At 45.0% G+C, this 16,208-nt stretch overlaps 1 protein-coding gene across 2 annotated transcripts in view; it reads right to left on the reverse strand.

Moving 5' to 3' along the window:
- Nucleotides 1-332: 332 nt before the first annotated feature.
- The window catches only part of LOC144502642 (protein PML-like), a 50,886-nt gene continuing 35,010 nt past the window's right edge, over nt 333-16,208 (reverse strand). For both annotated transcript variants that reach the window (XM_078226803.1, XM_078226802.1), the window contains 4 exons: nt 12,824-13,034; nt 9,004-9,059; nt 7,822-8,011; nt 333-2,138 (listed from right to left, as the gene is read on the reverse strand). In XM_078226803.1, the coding sequence (XP_078082929.1) occupies nt 1,318-2,138; nt 7,822-8,011; nt 9,004-9,059; nt 12,824-13,034 (1,278 nt within the window). In that variant the 3' untranslated portion in view covers nt 333-1,317. The remainder of the gene's footprint in view (nt 2,139-7,821; nt 8,012-9,003; nt 9,060-12,823; nt 13,035-16,208) is intronic.

The following is a 16,208-nucleotide window of genomic DNA, read 5'->3' on the forward strand; positions in this document are numbered from 1 at the left end:
TCCCTCGTGCAGTGAGGCAGCAGTGCTAACCACTGTGCCAAAGTACCTCCCTTATTCTGTGAACCTTGAGTTTTAGACTTTGAAATGTTCCATTCTTCATGTCCTGAAAATGTCATTAATATCCGTTTATAAAGTAACAAATGAGAGAGACTGTTCCTGACTAATTTGGTATAAAATTAACAAAGAATTGCAGAATATTTAATCACAACATGGTCACTGAATAAGAGGGAACAGAAAATCTGACACGTAGCCAGCACCTCCCTGAGTAACCAGAGCAGCCTGACAGTCAAAGACTCAAATGATCAACAGAACAAACACTAAACAACTGTGATCAAATTCAATGAAAACTCTTTATTTTGAAAAACATGTTTGCATTTTTATATTTTGAGATTTGTCACTATATACTTATGCGGATTCAGAAATTTGGAAAAAATAGTGCAATTCTATTTCATGACTTTACATAGAGAGTGACAACTGTATATGAGAGTGCTTGAGGAGGCAGAGACATCAGTTAGTTTATGGGAGCAGTACCTGAGATGAAGAGTGGTCTGACTGGTACCATTGAGGATGTACCTAAATGGTTTTGACTGTTGTGCGGGGGCTTCACCAATTTTGGGGGTTTTCTGTTTGTTTTTTCAAGGGGTGCAGACCATGTACGCCCTTCATACATGTTAACTCTCTGTACCAAAAGTAACCTGGATGATGGAGTGTCCAGCGAGATGGCAGGGATCCCACAGTGATACCTTCTTGCCTGGCCTGGTTATTATTTCAAATTTACCTTTATTTATACATCTGCCTGCCTTTACCAGATGGACTAAGAGGAATGTTGCCTGGCAATTCTGCACACCTGTATCTAGCTTAAGGTTCCCTCTGAGCTGTGTAGGCAAGCCACAACCTGAATATTCCCACACAGGCACCGCACAGTAAAGTTACTGAGCATGTCTGGCCATGTAAAAAAAAAACTTATAGGGGTTGTGCTCCATAGCAGACATCTTAAGATGAAATCAGTAAAAGCCTCTCATGGAAACACACATTCATGAAATCTGCTGTTCTTAAGTTTGCAAAACAGTTCATATGATATAGGTACACCCACAGTGCTCTGGGTGGGAGGGAGTTCTACTATTTTGACCCAAAGCCTAATGGACTTAATCCAGTACTCTGATACTGAAGGGACTGACCCCACTATTGTATCCTACACTACAGGATACAGCTCAGCAGACAATCTATAAACAGGAGCTTAATTCCTACGTTCCACAATTGGATGATTTGATCTCCCACAGTGGTTACACTCACTGTAGCTGCTGGTTAACCATTATTCTAGTCTTTCTCTACTTTTAGGCCATGCGTCACATGCCTATGCCACTTACGCTGTGCTTTTTCAGAGCTTAGAAACTCTAAGTAGAACCGGATGCGGTCAATGACCAGCTGGGGATTTGCGAGTCCAAAGTTGTCACTAGTACTGAACAGAATTCGGAGGCCAGAGTGTGGGTTATTATGGTGAGCCAGGTGCAGGATAGTCAAGCTGACATCCTTCAAAGCAAGATTATCAGCAACTAGACGGGATATCACTTGCTTTTCGAACAGTGGCTGCAGAGTTACTCTGCACTCCAGCTGAGAGAAAGAAAACCGATTCCTCTGGATTTGCCCAAGAGTGGGATTTAGATTCCAGTACAGCTGCTGCAAGGCTCTTACACTGTTCAAAGTTTCATCAAGAAATAATTCCCCAACACAGGCTGTGACTAAATTTTTCAGTTTATAGTTCTTGACCTTTGATCTAGGAACAATATCCCTGGCTAGCCATAATGTATCCAGGAATCCACTTACACATCTGGCAAACTGATCTTTCATGAAGTGGTCACCCCATGCCTTGTAAACAATTTGACAATCACGGATCCAGAGGTTGTGGCCTGCTAACAGAGGCCTGTCCAGCGACTGCAAGAACTGCAAGAAAGCTGCCATGGCCTCTTGGAGGCTGCAGGTGGGTTGAGGTTCTCCTCTCAAGTACAGGACTCCATCCATCACCTGTATTCCTGAAATGGCTGCTGCTCCTTCCGACATGGCACTGCTGGGCAGGATATACTTGTCGAAGATCTTCTCACCATTCACTGCTGACAGCTGCACAATATCGCTGCTTCCTTCTAAATATAAAATAATTGTATACTGTGTGATGGTGACATCATTAACATAACAGCAAGAATTTTAATCCAGAGAGGCCTTTGTATCTAACCCCATGCTATATCTGTCCTGCGAGTTTATTACGTGGACAGTGTAGCAGGAGCTTTACACTGTATCTAACCCCGTGCTGTACCTGTCCTGGGAGTGTTTGGTGGTGACAGTGTAGCAGGAGCTTTACACTGTATCTAACCTGGTTTTGTAAGAGGGAGGTCGTGCCTTACAAATTATTATAGCTACATTGTGGGGTTATGCTGCAACTGTACAGGACCTTGGTGACCACATTTGGAATATTGTGTGCAGTTCTGGTCGCCTCACTATAGGAAGGATGTGGAAGCACTGGAAAGGGTGCAGAGGAGATTTACCAGGATGCTGCCTGGTTTGGAGGGTAGGTCTTATGAGGAAAGGTTGAGGGAGCTGGGGCTGTTCTCTCTGGAGCGGAGGAGGCTGAGGGGAGACTTAATAGAGGTTTATAAAATGATGAAGGGGATAGATAGAGTGAACGTTCAAAGACTATTTCCTCGGGTGGATGGAGCTATTACAAGGGGGCATGACTATAGGGTTCATGGTGGGAGATATAGGAAGGATATCAGAGGTAGGTTCTTTACGCAGAGAGTGGTTGGGGTGTGGAATGGACTGCCTGCAGTGATAGTGGAGTCAGACACTTTAGGAACATTTAAGCGGTTATTGGATAGGCACATGGAGCACACCAGGATGATAGGGAGTGGGATAGCTTGATCTTGGTTTCAGATAAAGCTCGGCACAACATCGTGGGCCGAAGGGCCTGTTCTGTGCTGTACTGTTCTATGTTCTAAATTTGGTGGAGTTTTTTGAGGAAGTGACAAAAATGGTGAACGAAGGAAGGGCCGTGGATGTCGTCTATATGGATTTCAGTGAGGCATTTGACAAAGTCCCTCATGGCAGGTTGGTTAAGAAGGTTAAGGCTCATGGGATACAAGGAGAGGTGGCTAGATGGGTAGAGAACTGGCTTGGCCACAGGAGACAGAGGATAGCAGTCGAAGGGTCTTTTTCCGGCTGGAGGTCTGTGACCGGTGTTCCGCAGGGCTCTGTACTGGGACCTCTGCTATTTGTGATATGTATAAATGATTTGGAAGAAGGTGTAACTGGTGTTATCAGCAAGTTTGCGGATGACACGAAGATGGCTGGACTTGCGGATAGCGATGAACATTGTCGGACAATACAGCAGGATATAGATAGGCTGGAAAATTGGGCAGAGAAATGGCAGATGGAATTTAATCCAGATAAATGTGAAGTGATGCATTTTGGAAGAACTAATGTAGGGGGGAGTTATACAATAAATGGCAGAGCCATCAAGAGTATAGAAACACAGAGGGACCTAGGTGTGCAAGTCCACAAATCCTTGAAAGTGGCAGCACAGGTGGAGAAGGTGGTGAAAAAGGCATATGGTATGCTTGCCTTTATAGGACGGGGTATAGAGTATAAAAGCTGGAGTCTGATGTTGCAGCTGTATAGAACGCTGGTTAGGCCACATTTGGAGTACTGCGTCCAGTTCTGGTCGCCGCACTACCAGAAGGACGTGGAGGCTTTAAAGAGAATGCAGAGAAGGTTTACCAGGATGTTGCCTGGTATGGAGGGTCTTAGCTATGAGGAGAGATTGGGTAAACTGGGCTTGTTCTCCCTGGAAAGACGGAGAATGAGGGGAGACCTAATAGAGGTGTACAAAATTATGAAGGGTATAGATAGGGTGAACAGTGGGAAGCTTTTTCCCAGGTCGGAGATGACGATCACGAGGGGTCACGGGCTCAAGGTGAGAGGGGCAAGGTATAACTCAGATATCAGAGGGACGTTTTTTACACAGAGAGTGGTGGGGGCCTGGAATGCGCTGCCAAGTAGGGTGGTGGAGGCAGACACGGTGGCATCGTTTAAGACTTATCTGGATAGTCACATGAGCAGTCTGGGAATGGAGGGATACAAACGAATGACCAATGAGCGGCACAGGCTTGGAGGGCCGAAGGGCCTGTTTCCTGTGCAGTACTGTTCTTTGTTCTCGTGCTGTACCTGTCCTGGGAGTGATTGATGGTGACAATGTAGAGGGAGCTTTACTCTGTATCTAACCCCATGCTACACCTGTGCTGGGAGTGCATGCTGGAATTAGTATTGAATACCTAAAAAAGTTAAAGTTTATTTATTAATCACAAGTAAGGGTTACATTAACACTGCAATGAAGTTACTGTGAAATTCCCCTAGTGGCCACAGTCTGGCGCCTGTTCAGGTCAATGCACCTAACCAGCACGTCTTTCAGAATGTAGGAGGAAACCAGAGCACCCGGAGCAAACCCACGCAGACACAGGGAGAACATGCAAACTCCACACAGACAGTGACCCAAGCTGGGAATCGAACCCGGGTCCCTGGCGCTTTGAAGCAGCAGTGCTAACCACTGTGCTACCATGCCGCCCCTATGCTGAAAGCATTGCCACTGACTGTGGGGAGAAAGGAGTACAGGGAGTTGAATTCAATAATGATTTTTTGAGGGTGGAGGGGGCTACCTTCCTGATGAGGGATTTATGATTCATCCAGGATTGGATTTTGAAAAAGCAGTTTGATAATACAGACTATGAAGAAAACGAGAGAGGTGGTTCTGAGGCGGATGTTGTCAGCCTACACATAGGTGCTGTGCGTTAGGATAATGCTGCCTTTGGGCAGCATGTGGATGAAAAATGGGAGTGGGGATACCAAGGATAGATCCTTGGGGTACACCAAAAGTTACAGGAGTGGGAAGAGAAGCCATTGCAGGAAATGGTCTCTATGACTGACTAAGCAGGAATGGAACCAAGTGAAGGTTGTTTCACCCAGCTGGATGAGAGAGGAAAGGCTTTGGAGGAAGGTGGTTTAGGGAAGGACAGGGAGGGACAGTTTATTAGTGTCCAAATCAGGGAGGGATGTCAATTTTTGACTTGGGCTGTTCCATATAAGCTACATCTACAGGAACCGATAACACATTCTTAAATACACACATTTATCATTTGACTTGGATTTACAATTCGCTACCGATCTGATTCCTTCTAAGCCACAACCAAACTGGACAAACCACCAAAAGATCACATACCCCCAACTGAAATAAGATCCCCAAAGAACAAAAAACATGGATCCAGTCAATGATCCCAGACACAGTTCATTCATTGGTGGTGTGGAGACAATTGGAGGAATTTTAACCTCCATACTCAGGTGGATCTGGGTGGGAAGTTAAAATGTTAATGCTTTAAAATTCAAGCTTGCCCACTTCTGTTTTTATCAAAGGTCAGACAAAGGACAGAAAAGCAATCCACTCTTGGAAAGAGGGTCAGTCATTGAAATGTGGCACCCAGACTAATTAATCATTTTGCTAACTGGAGCCCTGATTAACCTACCTCTCATTAACCAGAGCCGAGATTAACTGGCAGTAACTAGAGCCCAGACTAATTATTTATTCTACTAACTAAAGCCCCATCTCGTGAATTATTCTACAACACAGTCCAGACTAGCGACAACTACTGTTAATCAAGGCACCGATTAATTGTTCCAGTAACCCAAGTCAGACTAACAATACTTCCCAGTAACCAGCACTGAGATACACTGCAATTCCTATTAATTAGTTTGTGTTCTTGTTAATGACTCCACTGACCAGAGCCCAGATTAACAGCACCTTGCAGTAATTACAGCCATACTAATTAATCATTCCACTAACCAGAGCCCCCGCTAACTGGACCTCCCACAAAACACAGAATAGATTAACTGCACTCCCAAGTAACTCGAGCACCACCTAATTACGAATTTCACTAATCAGACTCCAGCTGAACCACCCAGTAAGTTACACCCAGAATACATACACCTCTCACTAACCAGAACATTACACTTCTCATTAACCAGAATTCAGACTAACCAAAGCACAGATAAATTATGCCTCTAACCAGAGCCCACAATAATTAATAATCCCAGTAATCGGAGCACACACTAATGGGTAATTAATTCCACTAAACAGGGCTCAGATTAGAGTGGCACAGTGGTTAGCAGTGCTGTCTCACAGCGCCAGGGAGCCGGGTTCAATTCTCAGCTTGGGTGACTGTGCAGAGTCTGCATAGAACCATAGAATATTACAGCACAGAAACAGGCCTTTTGGCCCTTCTTGGCTGTGCCGAACCATTTTCCTGCCTAGTCCCACTGACTTGCACCTGGACCATATCCCTCCACACCCCTCTCAACCATGTACCTGTCCAAGTTTTTCTTAAATGTTAAAAGTGAGCCCACATTCACTTCATCTGGCAGCTCATTCCACAGTCCCACCACTCTCTGTGTGAAGAAGCCCCCCCCCCCCCTAATATTCCCTTTAAACTTTTCCCCCTTCACTCTTAGCCCATGTCCTCAAGTTTTTTTCTCCCCTAGCCTCAGTGGAAAAAGCCTGCTTGCATTCACTCTATACCCATCATAATTTTATACACTTCTATCAAATCTCCCCTCATTCTTCTACGCTCCAGGGAATAAAGTCCTAACCTATTCAACCTTTCTCTGTAACTCAGTTTCTCAAGTCCCGGCAACATCCTTGTAAACCTTCTCTGCACTTTTTCAACCTTATTAATATCCTTCCTGTAATTAGGTGACCAAAACTGCACAGAATACTCTAAATTCGGCCTCACCAATGTCTCATACAACCTCACCATAACATTCCAATTCTTATACTCAATACTTTGGTTTATAAAGGCCACTGTACCAAAAGCACTCTTTACGACCCTATCTACCTGTGACCCCACTTTTAGGGAATTATATATCTGTATTCCCAGATCCCTCTGTTCTACTGCACTCTTCAGTGTCCTATCATTTATCTTGTATGTTCTACCTTGGTTTGTCTTTCCAAAGTGCAATACCTCACACTTGTCTGCATTAAACTCCATCTGCCATTTTTCAGCCCATTTTTCTAGCTGGTCCAAATGTTCTCCCTATGTCTGCGTGGGTTTTCTCCGAGTGCTCTGGTTTCCTCCCACAGTCCGAAAGATGTGCTGGTTAGGTGCATTGGCCATGCTAAATTCTCCCTCAGTGTACCTGAACAAGAACCGGAGTGTGGTGACTAGGGGATTTTCACAGTAACTTAATTGCAGTGTTAATGTAAACCTACTTGTGACACAAATAAATACACTTTAACTTTAAATATATTGACTGCCCCACTCTTGTTACCAGAGCCTCCCAGTAGCCAGAAACCAAACTGCACCTCCTGCTAACCAGAGCTCAGACTAAATTCACCACAGAACATATTGACCTTGGAGAGAGTTCAGAGTGATAGCTGGACTTAATGGGTTAAATTACGAGGAGTGATTACACAAATTAGGATTGTATTCTCTAGAATTTAGACCGTTATAACCAAAGGAATTAAGGGGTTTGGGGTTAAGCAGGTTATGTGGAGCTAAATCACATATCAGCCATGATCTCACTGAACTGCAAAACAGGCTCGAGGGGCGAAAGGGCCAACTCCTCTTGCTATCATCAGCTATTCACCTGAGCTGAGCATAATGAATAATTCCATGAAGCAGAGCCCAGACTGACTCCATCGCCCAATCACTGGAAACAGGAATACCAACCAGTCAAAGCACATATGATCAAGAAGGGAAGTCAAAACTAGAAATGAAAAAATAATCTGACCCATTCCTGTGGTTTGTAGTTGGAAGAACACAAGTGAATTTCCACCCAGTTCCTGACAGAGGCGAGTTGCCGCTGTCTTATCTTGATAACGATCTCCTCTGCTCCAGTTAGACATATTTCGTTCTAAGGGCTCAGGCAATGGCATGATGTCCTCAGTACTCATCGTCACGGAAGATGACTCATTCTGAACCTGGGGGGACAATATGAATTGAAAAAGATATAAACAATATTGAAACCACTAAACCCCTTCTTATTCCCATTTCTCAATCACTTTTGTCCACGTTCCATAGGGCTAACACAAAGCTAGTTAATAACTCTTCTCCACCTACATTCATATCCACTATCATTTTTGGATTTGGTAGGTGATTTCACAACCGGATATACTTCATGCCACTAACACACCCCATTTATTCAGCCAGGGACTGACTCCAATGTAGGCTGGCTTGTCTTCACCAATGGCAAGGTGGTCCTGTGTCCAACAAGTCTTTGAGTGGGACTCAAAGCCAGAACATATGGGCTCAACAAAGGGTGCTACTGCCTGAATGACAGGTCCATTACTGTCATCAAACCCCATAAACCCAGATATCACCAAACCCCACAAACCCAGATATCACCAAACCCCACAAACCCAGATATCACCAAACCCCATAAACCCAGATATCACCAAACTCCATAAACCCAGATATCATCAAACCCCATAAAGCCAGATATCATCAAACCCCATAAACCCAGATATCACCAAACCCCACAAACCCAGATATCATCAAACCCCATAAACCCAGATATCACCAAACCCCATAAACCCAGATATCACCAAACCCCATAAACCCAGATATCACCAAACCCCACAAACCCAGATATCACCAAACCCAACAAACCCAGATATCACCAAACCCCACAAACCCAGATATCACCAAACTCCATAAACCCAGATATCATCAAACCCCATAAACCCAAATATCACCAAACTCCACAAATCCAGATATCACCAAACCCTATAATCCCAGATAGCATCATAAACCAAAATCCTGGATATTAGTCAAACACCTTAACTGCAGGATGTCCTCCATGGTTTGTTCCGATATCCTGGCTTTGGATTTAGTTACCCTACGTATTTATTATACAGTAGGTCTCTTCAGTGTGATGTGAATAGTTTCACCCTTTACTGAGGTGATCGCTTACCTTTCTGACGACCCCATTCTGCTCACTGTTTTCAGGTGATATTTTATTCATCTCCTCTGTATAAAAGTAATGAAGCATCAGCTGCAAGGAAAGGCTGAATTTCCAACATTAGATTAGCTTGTCCCATGTTTTACTGAGTGACTATAACAATGAACCTGCTCCATTTTTTAGTGGTTTAACATCAGTGATATCAAAGGTCTCCTCAATTCAGGGATCTCAATATGACAGAAAAATGTTTGCTTATAAACGCACCTCTTATTTATTTTTAAATTTAACATAATTGCCTTCAAGGCCTTCAGGAGCAGTGCTTTATTGTAGCATATACAGGGATTCATGCATGATTATATGTTGAATTTAATCAATCGCAGCAGATTATTATTATTTACCTCCTCCCTTCTCACCGTCGATTGTCATGAAAAAACCTGGTTCACTAATATACTTTAGGGAAGGAAATCTGCTGTCCTTACCCAGTCTGGCCTACATGTGACTCCAGACCCAAAGCAATGTGGTTGACTCTTAACCTCCTTCTGAATGGCCTAGCAAGCCATTCAGTTCAAGGACCATTAGGAATGGGCAATAAATGCTACTCCAGCCAGCGACATCTACATCCCATGAAAGAATTTTAAGAATTGGTGGAAGATTGTATGATGTATCGTGATAGACAAGATAAGAAGGATGAGGAAGGACAGTTTGCCAGGGTCACAGCAATACATTTGTGACTTTGATAGAGCTTCTTCCAGTGCTGTGGCAGTCAGAAACCTGACTGCATAGGTTTTAAACATGGAGTTAGACTTTGATGGGAGAGTTAGGATGTTAGAGTATGGATCTCCATGGTAGATTTGTGGAGGGACGAGCTTTATTGAGAAATGGTGAACACTGCAGACCTGGATTTCCTTAAAACAGAAAGCAAATTGAACTTAAGGCTGGGATTTTCCATTCCCCTGCATGTTTGGCACAGCAGAGGAGGCCCTTTCAGTCCCACTGCTGTCAACAGGGTTTCCCATTGATTGCACTCGCTCCCGCTGGAAACCTTTAGGACAGGGGGTGGTGTTGCCGTCGGCAGGACCGGAAGACTCCGGCGGCAAGCACAGGCAGTAAATCCCACCCAGAGAAACTGAGCACAGGATATTGCTATGATACAAACATCCTAATTACAATTGTAAATGTTAAAGCCAAAGAGATAAGCGAGTAGGTAAAATGGTTTAATTGGTCTACGTCCGTAAATGATTTGGAATTTCTGCTTTACTCTGTCTAACTCATGCAGTATACATAGGATATAAAGCACAGAAACAGGCCATTCCGCCCAACCAGTCCATGCTGGGGCTTATTCTCCATCTAAATCCATCATTGTAACCCACTATTCCCTTCTCCTTCATCTGATTGTCGAGCTGCCCTTTAAAGACATCTGTATTTTTTTTCACACTATGGATGTGGGTGTCACTAGCTAGACCAGTATTTATTGCCCATTCCAATTTGCCCTTGAGAAAGTGGTAGTGAGTTGCAGTCCCGAACTGCTCCAGTTAATGTGGTGTAGATACACCCACAGTGCTCTTAGGGAGGGATTTCCAGGATTTTGACCCAGTGACAGTGAAGGAACTACGATATATTTCCTAGCCAGGATGGTATGTGACTTGGAGGGAAATGTCCAGGTGGAAGTGTTCCTGTGTGTCTGCTGACCTTGTTCTTCTGATGGTAGCAGTGCTGCCTCTAAGGACCTTGGTGAGTTCCTGCAGTGCATCTTGTAAATGATACACAGCTGGCACTGTTCATTGGTGGTGAGGGAGTGAATGTTTGTGAATGGGCTGCCAATCAAACAGGCTGCTTTGTCCTGGATGGTGTTGAAGTTCTTGAGTGTTGATGGAGCTGCACTCATCCACGTAAGTGGAGAATATTCCATCACACTCCTAGCCTGTGCCTTGTGGATGGTGGACAGGCTTTGGGGAATCAGGAGGTAAGTTACTCGCCACAGGATTCCTAGTCTCTGGCCTGCTCTTGTAGCCACAGTATTTTATATGGCTAGTCCAGTTCAGTTTCTGGTCAATGGTAATCCCAGGATGTTGATAGTGGGGGATTCAGCAATGGTAATGCTATTGAATGTCAAGAGGTGATTGTTAGATTTGAGTGGTACGTATGTTATGTGCCAGTTGTCAGCCCAAGCCTGGATGTTGTCCAGGTCTTGCTGCATTTGGACATGAACTGCTTCAGTATCTGAGGAGTTTCAAATGGTGCTGAACATTGTGCAGTCATCAGCGAACATCCCCACTTCTGACCTTATGATCGAAGGAAGATCATTGACAAAGCAGTTGAAGGTCGTTGGACCTCGGACAGTACCCTGTGTAACGATTGCAATGATGTCCTTGAGCTGAGATGAATGCCCTCCAATGACCACAACCATCTTTCTTTGTGCTAGGTATGACTCCAAGCACTAGAGAGTTTTCGCCCTGATTTCCATTACCTCCAGTCCTGCTAAGGCTCCTTGATGCATACTCAGTCAAATGCTGCCTTGATGTCAAGGACAGTCACTCTCGCCTCACCTCCGGCATTCAGCTCTTTTGTCCATGTTTGAACCAAGGTTGTAATGAGGTCAGGAGCAGAGTGACCTTGGCAGAACCCAAACTGAGCATCCATGAGCAGGTTATTGCTGAGGAAATGGCACTTGACAGAGCTGTCAATGATACCTTTCATCACTTTACTGATGATTGAGAGTACACTGGTGGGATTGGGATTGACCAGGTTGGATTTGTCCTGCTTTTTGTGGAGAGGACATCCATGTGCAGTTTTCCACAATGCCTGGTGGATGCCAGTGTTGTAGCTGTACTGAAACAGCTTGGCTAGGAGTACGGAAAGTTCTGGAGTGCAAGTTTTCAGCACTATTGCCAGAATATTTTCGGGCAAAAACCTCTACTTTCAGCTGTTTCTTGATATCATGTGGAAATAATTGAATTAGCTGAAGACTGGCATCTGTGATGCTGCGGACCTCTGGAGGAGACCGGGATGGATTGTCCACTCAGCACTTCTGGCTGAAGATTGTTGCGAATACTAGTCAATTCAACCATTCCTATGGTAGTGAGTTCCACATTCTCACCACTCTGAGTAAAGAAGTTTCTCCTGAATTCCCCATTGGATTCCTTGGTGACTATCTTATATTGATGCCTCACCTTAAAGAGAAACATTCTCTCCGTGTCCACTATCAAAACTTTTCAATTTTCAACTCTCTCTTAGGTCAGCCCTCAGCATTCTTTTTTCAAGATTAGAGACCTTGTCTGTTAATCCTTTCCTGATAATGTAAACCCACACATATCTGGTATCATTCACACCCTCTGGGAGTGTTTAACAAGGACAGTGTGGAGGGAGATTTACTCTTTTATCCAACTCCGTGCTGTAGCTGTCCTGAGAGAGTTTGATGGGGATAGTGTAGAGGGAGCTTTACTCTGTATCTAACCCGTGCTGTCCCTGCCTTGGGAGTGTTTGATGGGGACAGTGTAGATGGAGCTTTACCTTATATCTAACCCCATGTTGTACCTGTCCTGGGAGTGTTTGATGGGGACAGTGTAGAGGGAACTTTACTCTGTATCTAACCCCGTGCTATACCTGTCCTGGGAGTGTTTGATGGGGGACAGTGTAAATGGAGCTTTACTCTATATCTAACCCCATGCTGTACCTGGATAGTCATGAACAACATTTTTTGGTTTTGTGACTCCTTTATTACTTTGTACTATATTTTAGTGCTGCACTATATTCTACACTATGAGGTGATTATTAACTGAATGCTCTTTATACTCCTTGTCTCCCAATTAACATGAATATCTTGCAGTCTAACCTGTTGGCAGTCTCCAGGATTCTTTATCATTGATTTCAGTCGAAATGTTCAGCATGGTGTTATCAGTATTGCTCTGCAACAGGAGCTCAGATTGGTTTTCAGAGGTTAGCTTTATACTGTAATCGTGTTCAGTGTGCTGGCATTTCTTTTTGACATCCATATCATCCTCCGTTGACCACGATCTTCTGTCACGTAGTTTCTTTGGAACATTCTGCACATAAAGGAAAATTAGCTCAGTGTCTGGAGAAACCACCTCTTTCAGCAGAGCTACCTACTTCCAGTTTTACTTCCCATTAATGTGTTTCTTTTCTCTTTCTGCTTGTGTTAAATCCCAGTTGAGAGGTAAGGGCTCTATTCCGCTGCCTATATCAGTCCTGTTTCCTAAACAGATAGTAACAATGAGATTTTCCAGTCCCAGCAATGGTAGGTACCATTGCAGTTGGGACTTTTGACCCATCTCCAAATATTCCCTGCAATGATGCCATGGCTGAGAGGATCGGAAAATCCCAGCCTAGGTTCCGCCTTAAAAGTTTATTTATTAGTCACAAGTAAGGCTTAAATTAACACTGCAATGAAGTTACTGTGAAATTCCCCTACTCGCTACACTCCGGCGCCTGTTCAGGTCAATGCACCTAACCAGCACATCTTTCAGAATGAGGGAGGAAACTGGAGCACCTGGAGTAAACCACGCAGACACGGGGAGAACGTGCAAACTCCACACAGACAGTGACCCATGCCAGGAATCGAACCCGGGTCCCTGGCGTCGTGAAGCAGCAGTGCTAACTTCTGTGCTACCATGCCGCCTTGACGCAGTGGTAGCACTCCCACAGAAACCTGAGCATATAATCCAGGCTGACAGTCCTGTGTAATACTAAAGAAGTGCTGCTCTGTCTTTGGGAGGAGATATTAAACCAAGGCCCTGATTGCCTCTCACGGAGACATAAAAGATCCCAATTTCAAAGAAGAGGAGGGATATTATCACTTGTGTCCTGGCTAAGATTTATCCCTCAATCAACATCTTAAAAACAGCTTGTCTGATCATTATCACATTGGTGTTTGTGAGAGCTTGCTGTGCACAGATTTGCTGCAACATTGACGTTGGACTAAATCTTACCAAAAAAATGGCAGTGTTGTTTCTGGCCAGAAAACTGGTGTGTTTCACTCCAGAGAAACTGGTCAGTTTTCTCTCCAGATCCTACCACACTCTGCCAAAAATAAATCAAAGGGGTGTGATTCATGCCATTATATGGGGGAGTGGGGCCTAAACATGCCGGCAAAACCTGGCTTGTCAAGAGATCGGGGTGCCATCTTTAAAGGACACCCCGATCACAACTCCACTAAACTTTCCTCCACAGAGGTCTCAGGGTTCCCCCTCCACCACCTCCTGATTACAGTCAGCATTCATTCTGACACCCCCCCGCGATCCTTGGCCCCCTTCTCCAACCCCCCCCCCCCCCCCCCCCCCCACCGCGATCAATGGCCCCTTCTCCCACCATCCCCTCGCGATCATTGGCCCCCTCCACCACGATTATTGGCTCCTTCTCTCCCCTGTGTTTTATCAGCCCCTTCTGCCCTCCTTCCTCCCCCCACCTCCACGCAATCATCTGCCCTTACTCTCCCCCCCCCGCCCATGTGACCATCGGCTCCTTCTGCCCCACCTATCAAATGACAATCGCAGCTTCCTCTTCTTGTCATAGAGTCGTACAGCACAAAAAGGTCCTTCGGCCCATCGAGTCTGCACTGACAGTAACTACCACAAGAGTCACAGTAATCCCTTTTTCCAGCACTTGTGCTGTATCCTTGAATATTATGACATTTCAAGGACACATCCAAATGCGTTTTAAAGGTTGTAAGGTTTCCGACCTCCACTACCTTCCCAGGCAGTGCATTCCAGATTCTCACCACCATGTGAGTGAAGAAGTTTTTTCTTAAATCCCCTCTGAATCTCCTGCCCTTCACCCTAAGACTATGCCCCTTCATGATTGACCCCTCAACCAAGAGGAACAGCTGCTGTCTAATCACCTGTCCTTACCCTTCGTGTCACCAGCCTTGCTCCTGGTAAATAGTTCCACACACCATCTTATTAAAATATCAGCTCCATATTGTGGAGCCTCTGCTGCTTCCTGTTTCCATGTTGCTGTGGCAAGTCATGGACCATTCTCCAAACCTCTCTTTCCAGAAGAAAACAGTATGTAAAGGGGAAAGCAGAGGTTCAGCTTTTATGCAGGTGCAGTCAAACCCGGTTTTATCTATATTCTACCACTTGTTGACTGTGGCCTTTGCTGATTGATCCAATTCTAAACCTTAAACTCGAATGAAGTGGTCCCTGAGAAACAACTATTGCTGATGAAATCTTTCTGACAGAGTCAGGAGGTCCATGTATCTCTCTAATAACTGGAGCCACTCGTGATATACAGCAGATCATAGAATCTGAGAAACCCTGAGAAACAACTATTGCTGATGAAATCTTTCTGACAGAGTCAGGAGGTCCATGTATCTCTCTAACAACTGGAGCCACTCGTGATATACAGCAGATCATAGAATCATAGAAACCCTACAGTGCAGAAGGAGGCCATTCGGCCCATCGAGTCTGCACCGACCACAATCCCACCCAGGCCCTACCCCCACATATTTACCCGCTAATCCCTCTAACCTACGCATCTCAGGACTCTAAGGGGCAATTTTTAACCTGGCCAATCAACCTAACCCGCACATCTTTGGACTGTGGGAGGAAACCGGAGCACCCGGAGGAAACCCACGCAGACACGAGGAGAATGTGCAAACTCAGCACAGACAGTGACCCGAGCTGGGAATTGAACCCGGGACCCTGGAGCTGTGAAGCAGCAGTGCTAACCACTGTGCTACCGTGCCGCAGATGGCACTGCCCGCTTGCTGTCAGGACAAGAAGGACATGCATCCACTCTATAAAGAAACCACTTTGTTGGAGCTTCCAATGGTCACACTGGTGCTGCTCCCCATGACTGGAACTCTGCTGATTAGACAGCAGCTGTTCCTCTTGGTTGAGGGGTCAATCATGAAGGGGCATAGTCTTAGGGTGAAGGGCAGGAGATTCAGAGGGGATTTAAGAAAAAACTCCTTCACTCACATGGTGGTGAGAATCTGGAATGCACTGCCTGGGAAGGTAGTGGAGGTCGGAAACCTTACAACCTTAAAAACGCATTTGGATGTGCCCTTGAAATGTCATAATATTCAAGGATACAGCACAAGTGCTGGAAAAAGGGATTACTGTGACTCTTGTGGTAGTTACTGTCAGTGCAGACTCGATGGGCCGAAGGACCTTTTCTGTGCTGTACGACTCTATGACAAGAAGAGGAAGCTGCGATGGTCATTTGATAGGTGGGGCAGAAGGAGCCGATGGTCACAT

The sequence above is a fragment of the Mustelus asterias genome, chromosome 13 (assembly GCF_964213995.1).
Source record: "Mustelus asterias chromosome 13, sMusAst1.hap1.1, whole genome shotgun sequence".
Lineage (NCBI taxonomy): Eukaryota > Metazoa > Chordata > Chondrichthyes > Carcharhiniformes > Triakidae > Mustelus > Mustelus asterias.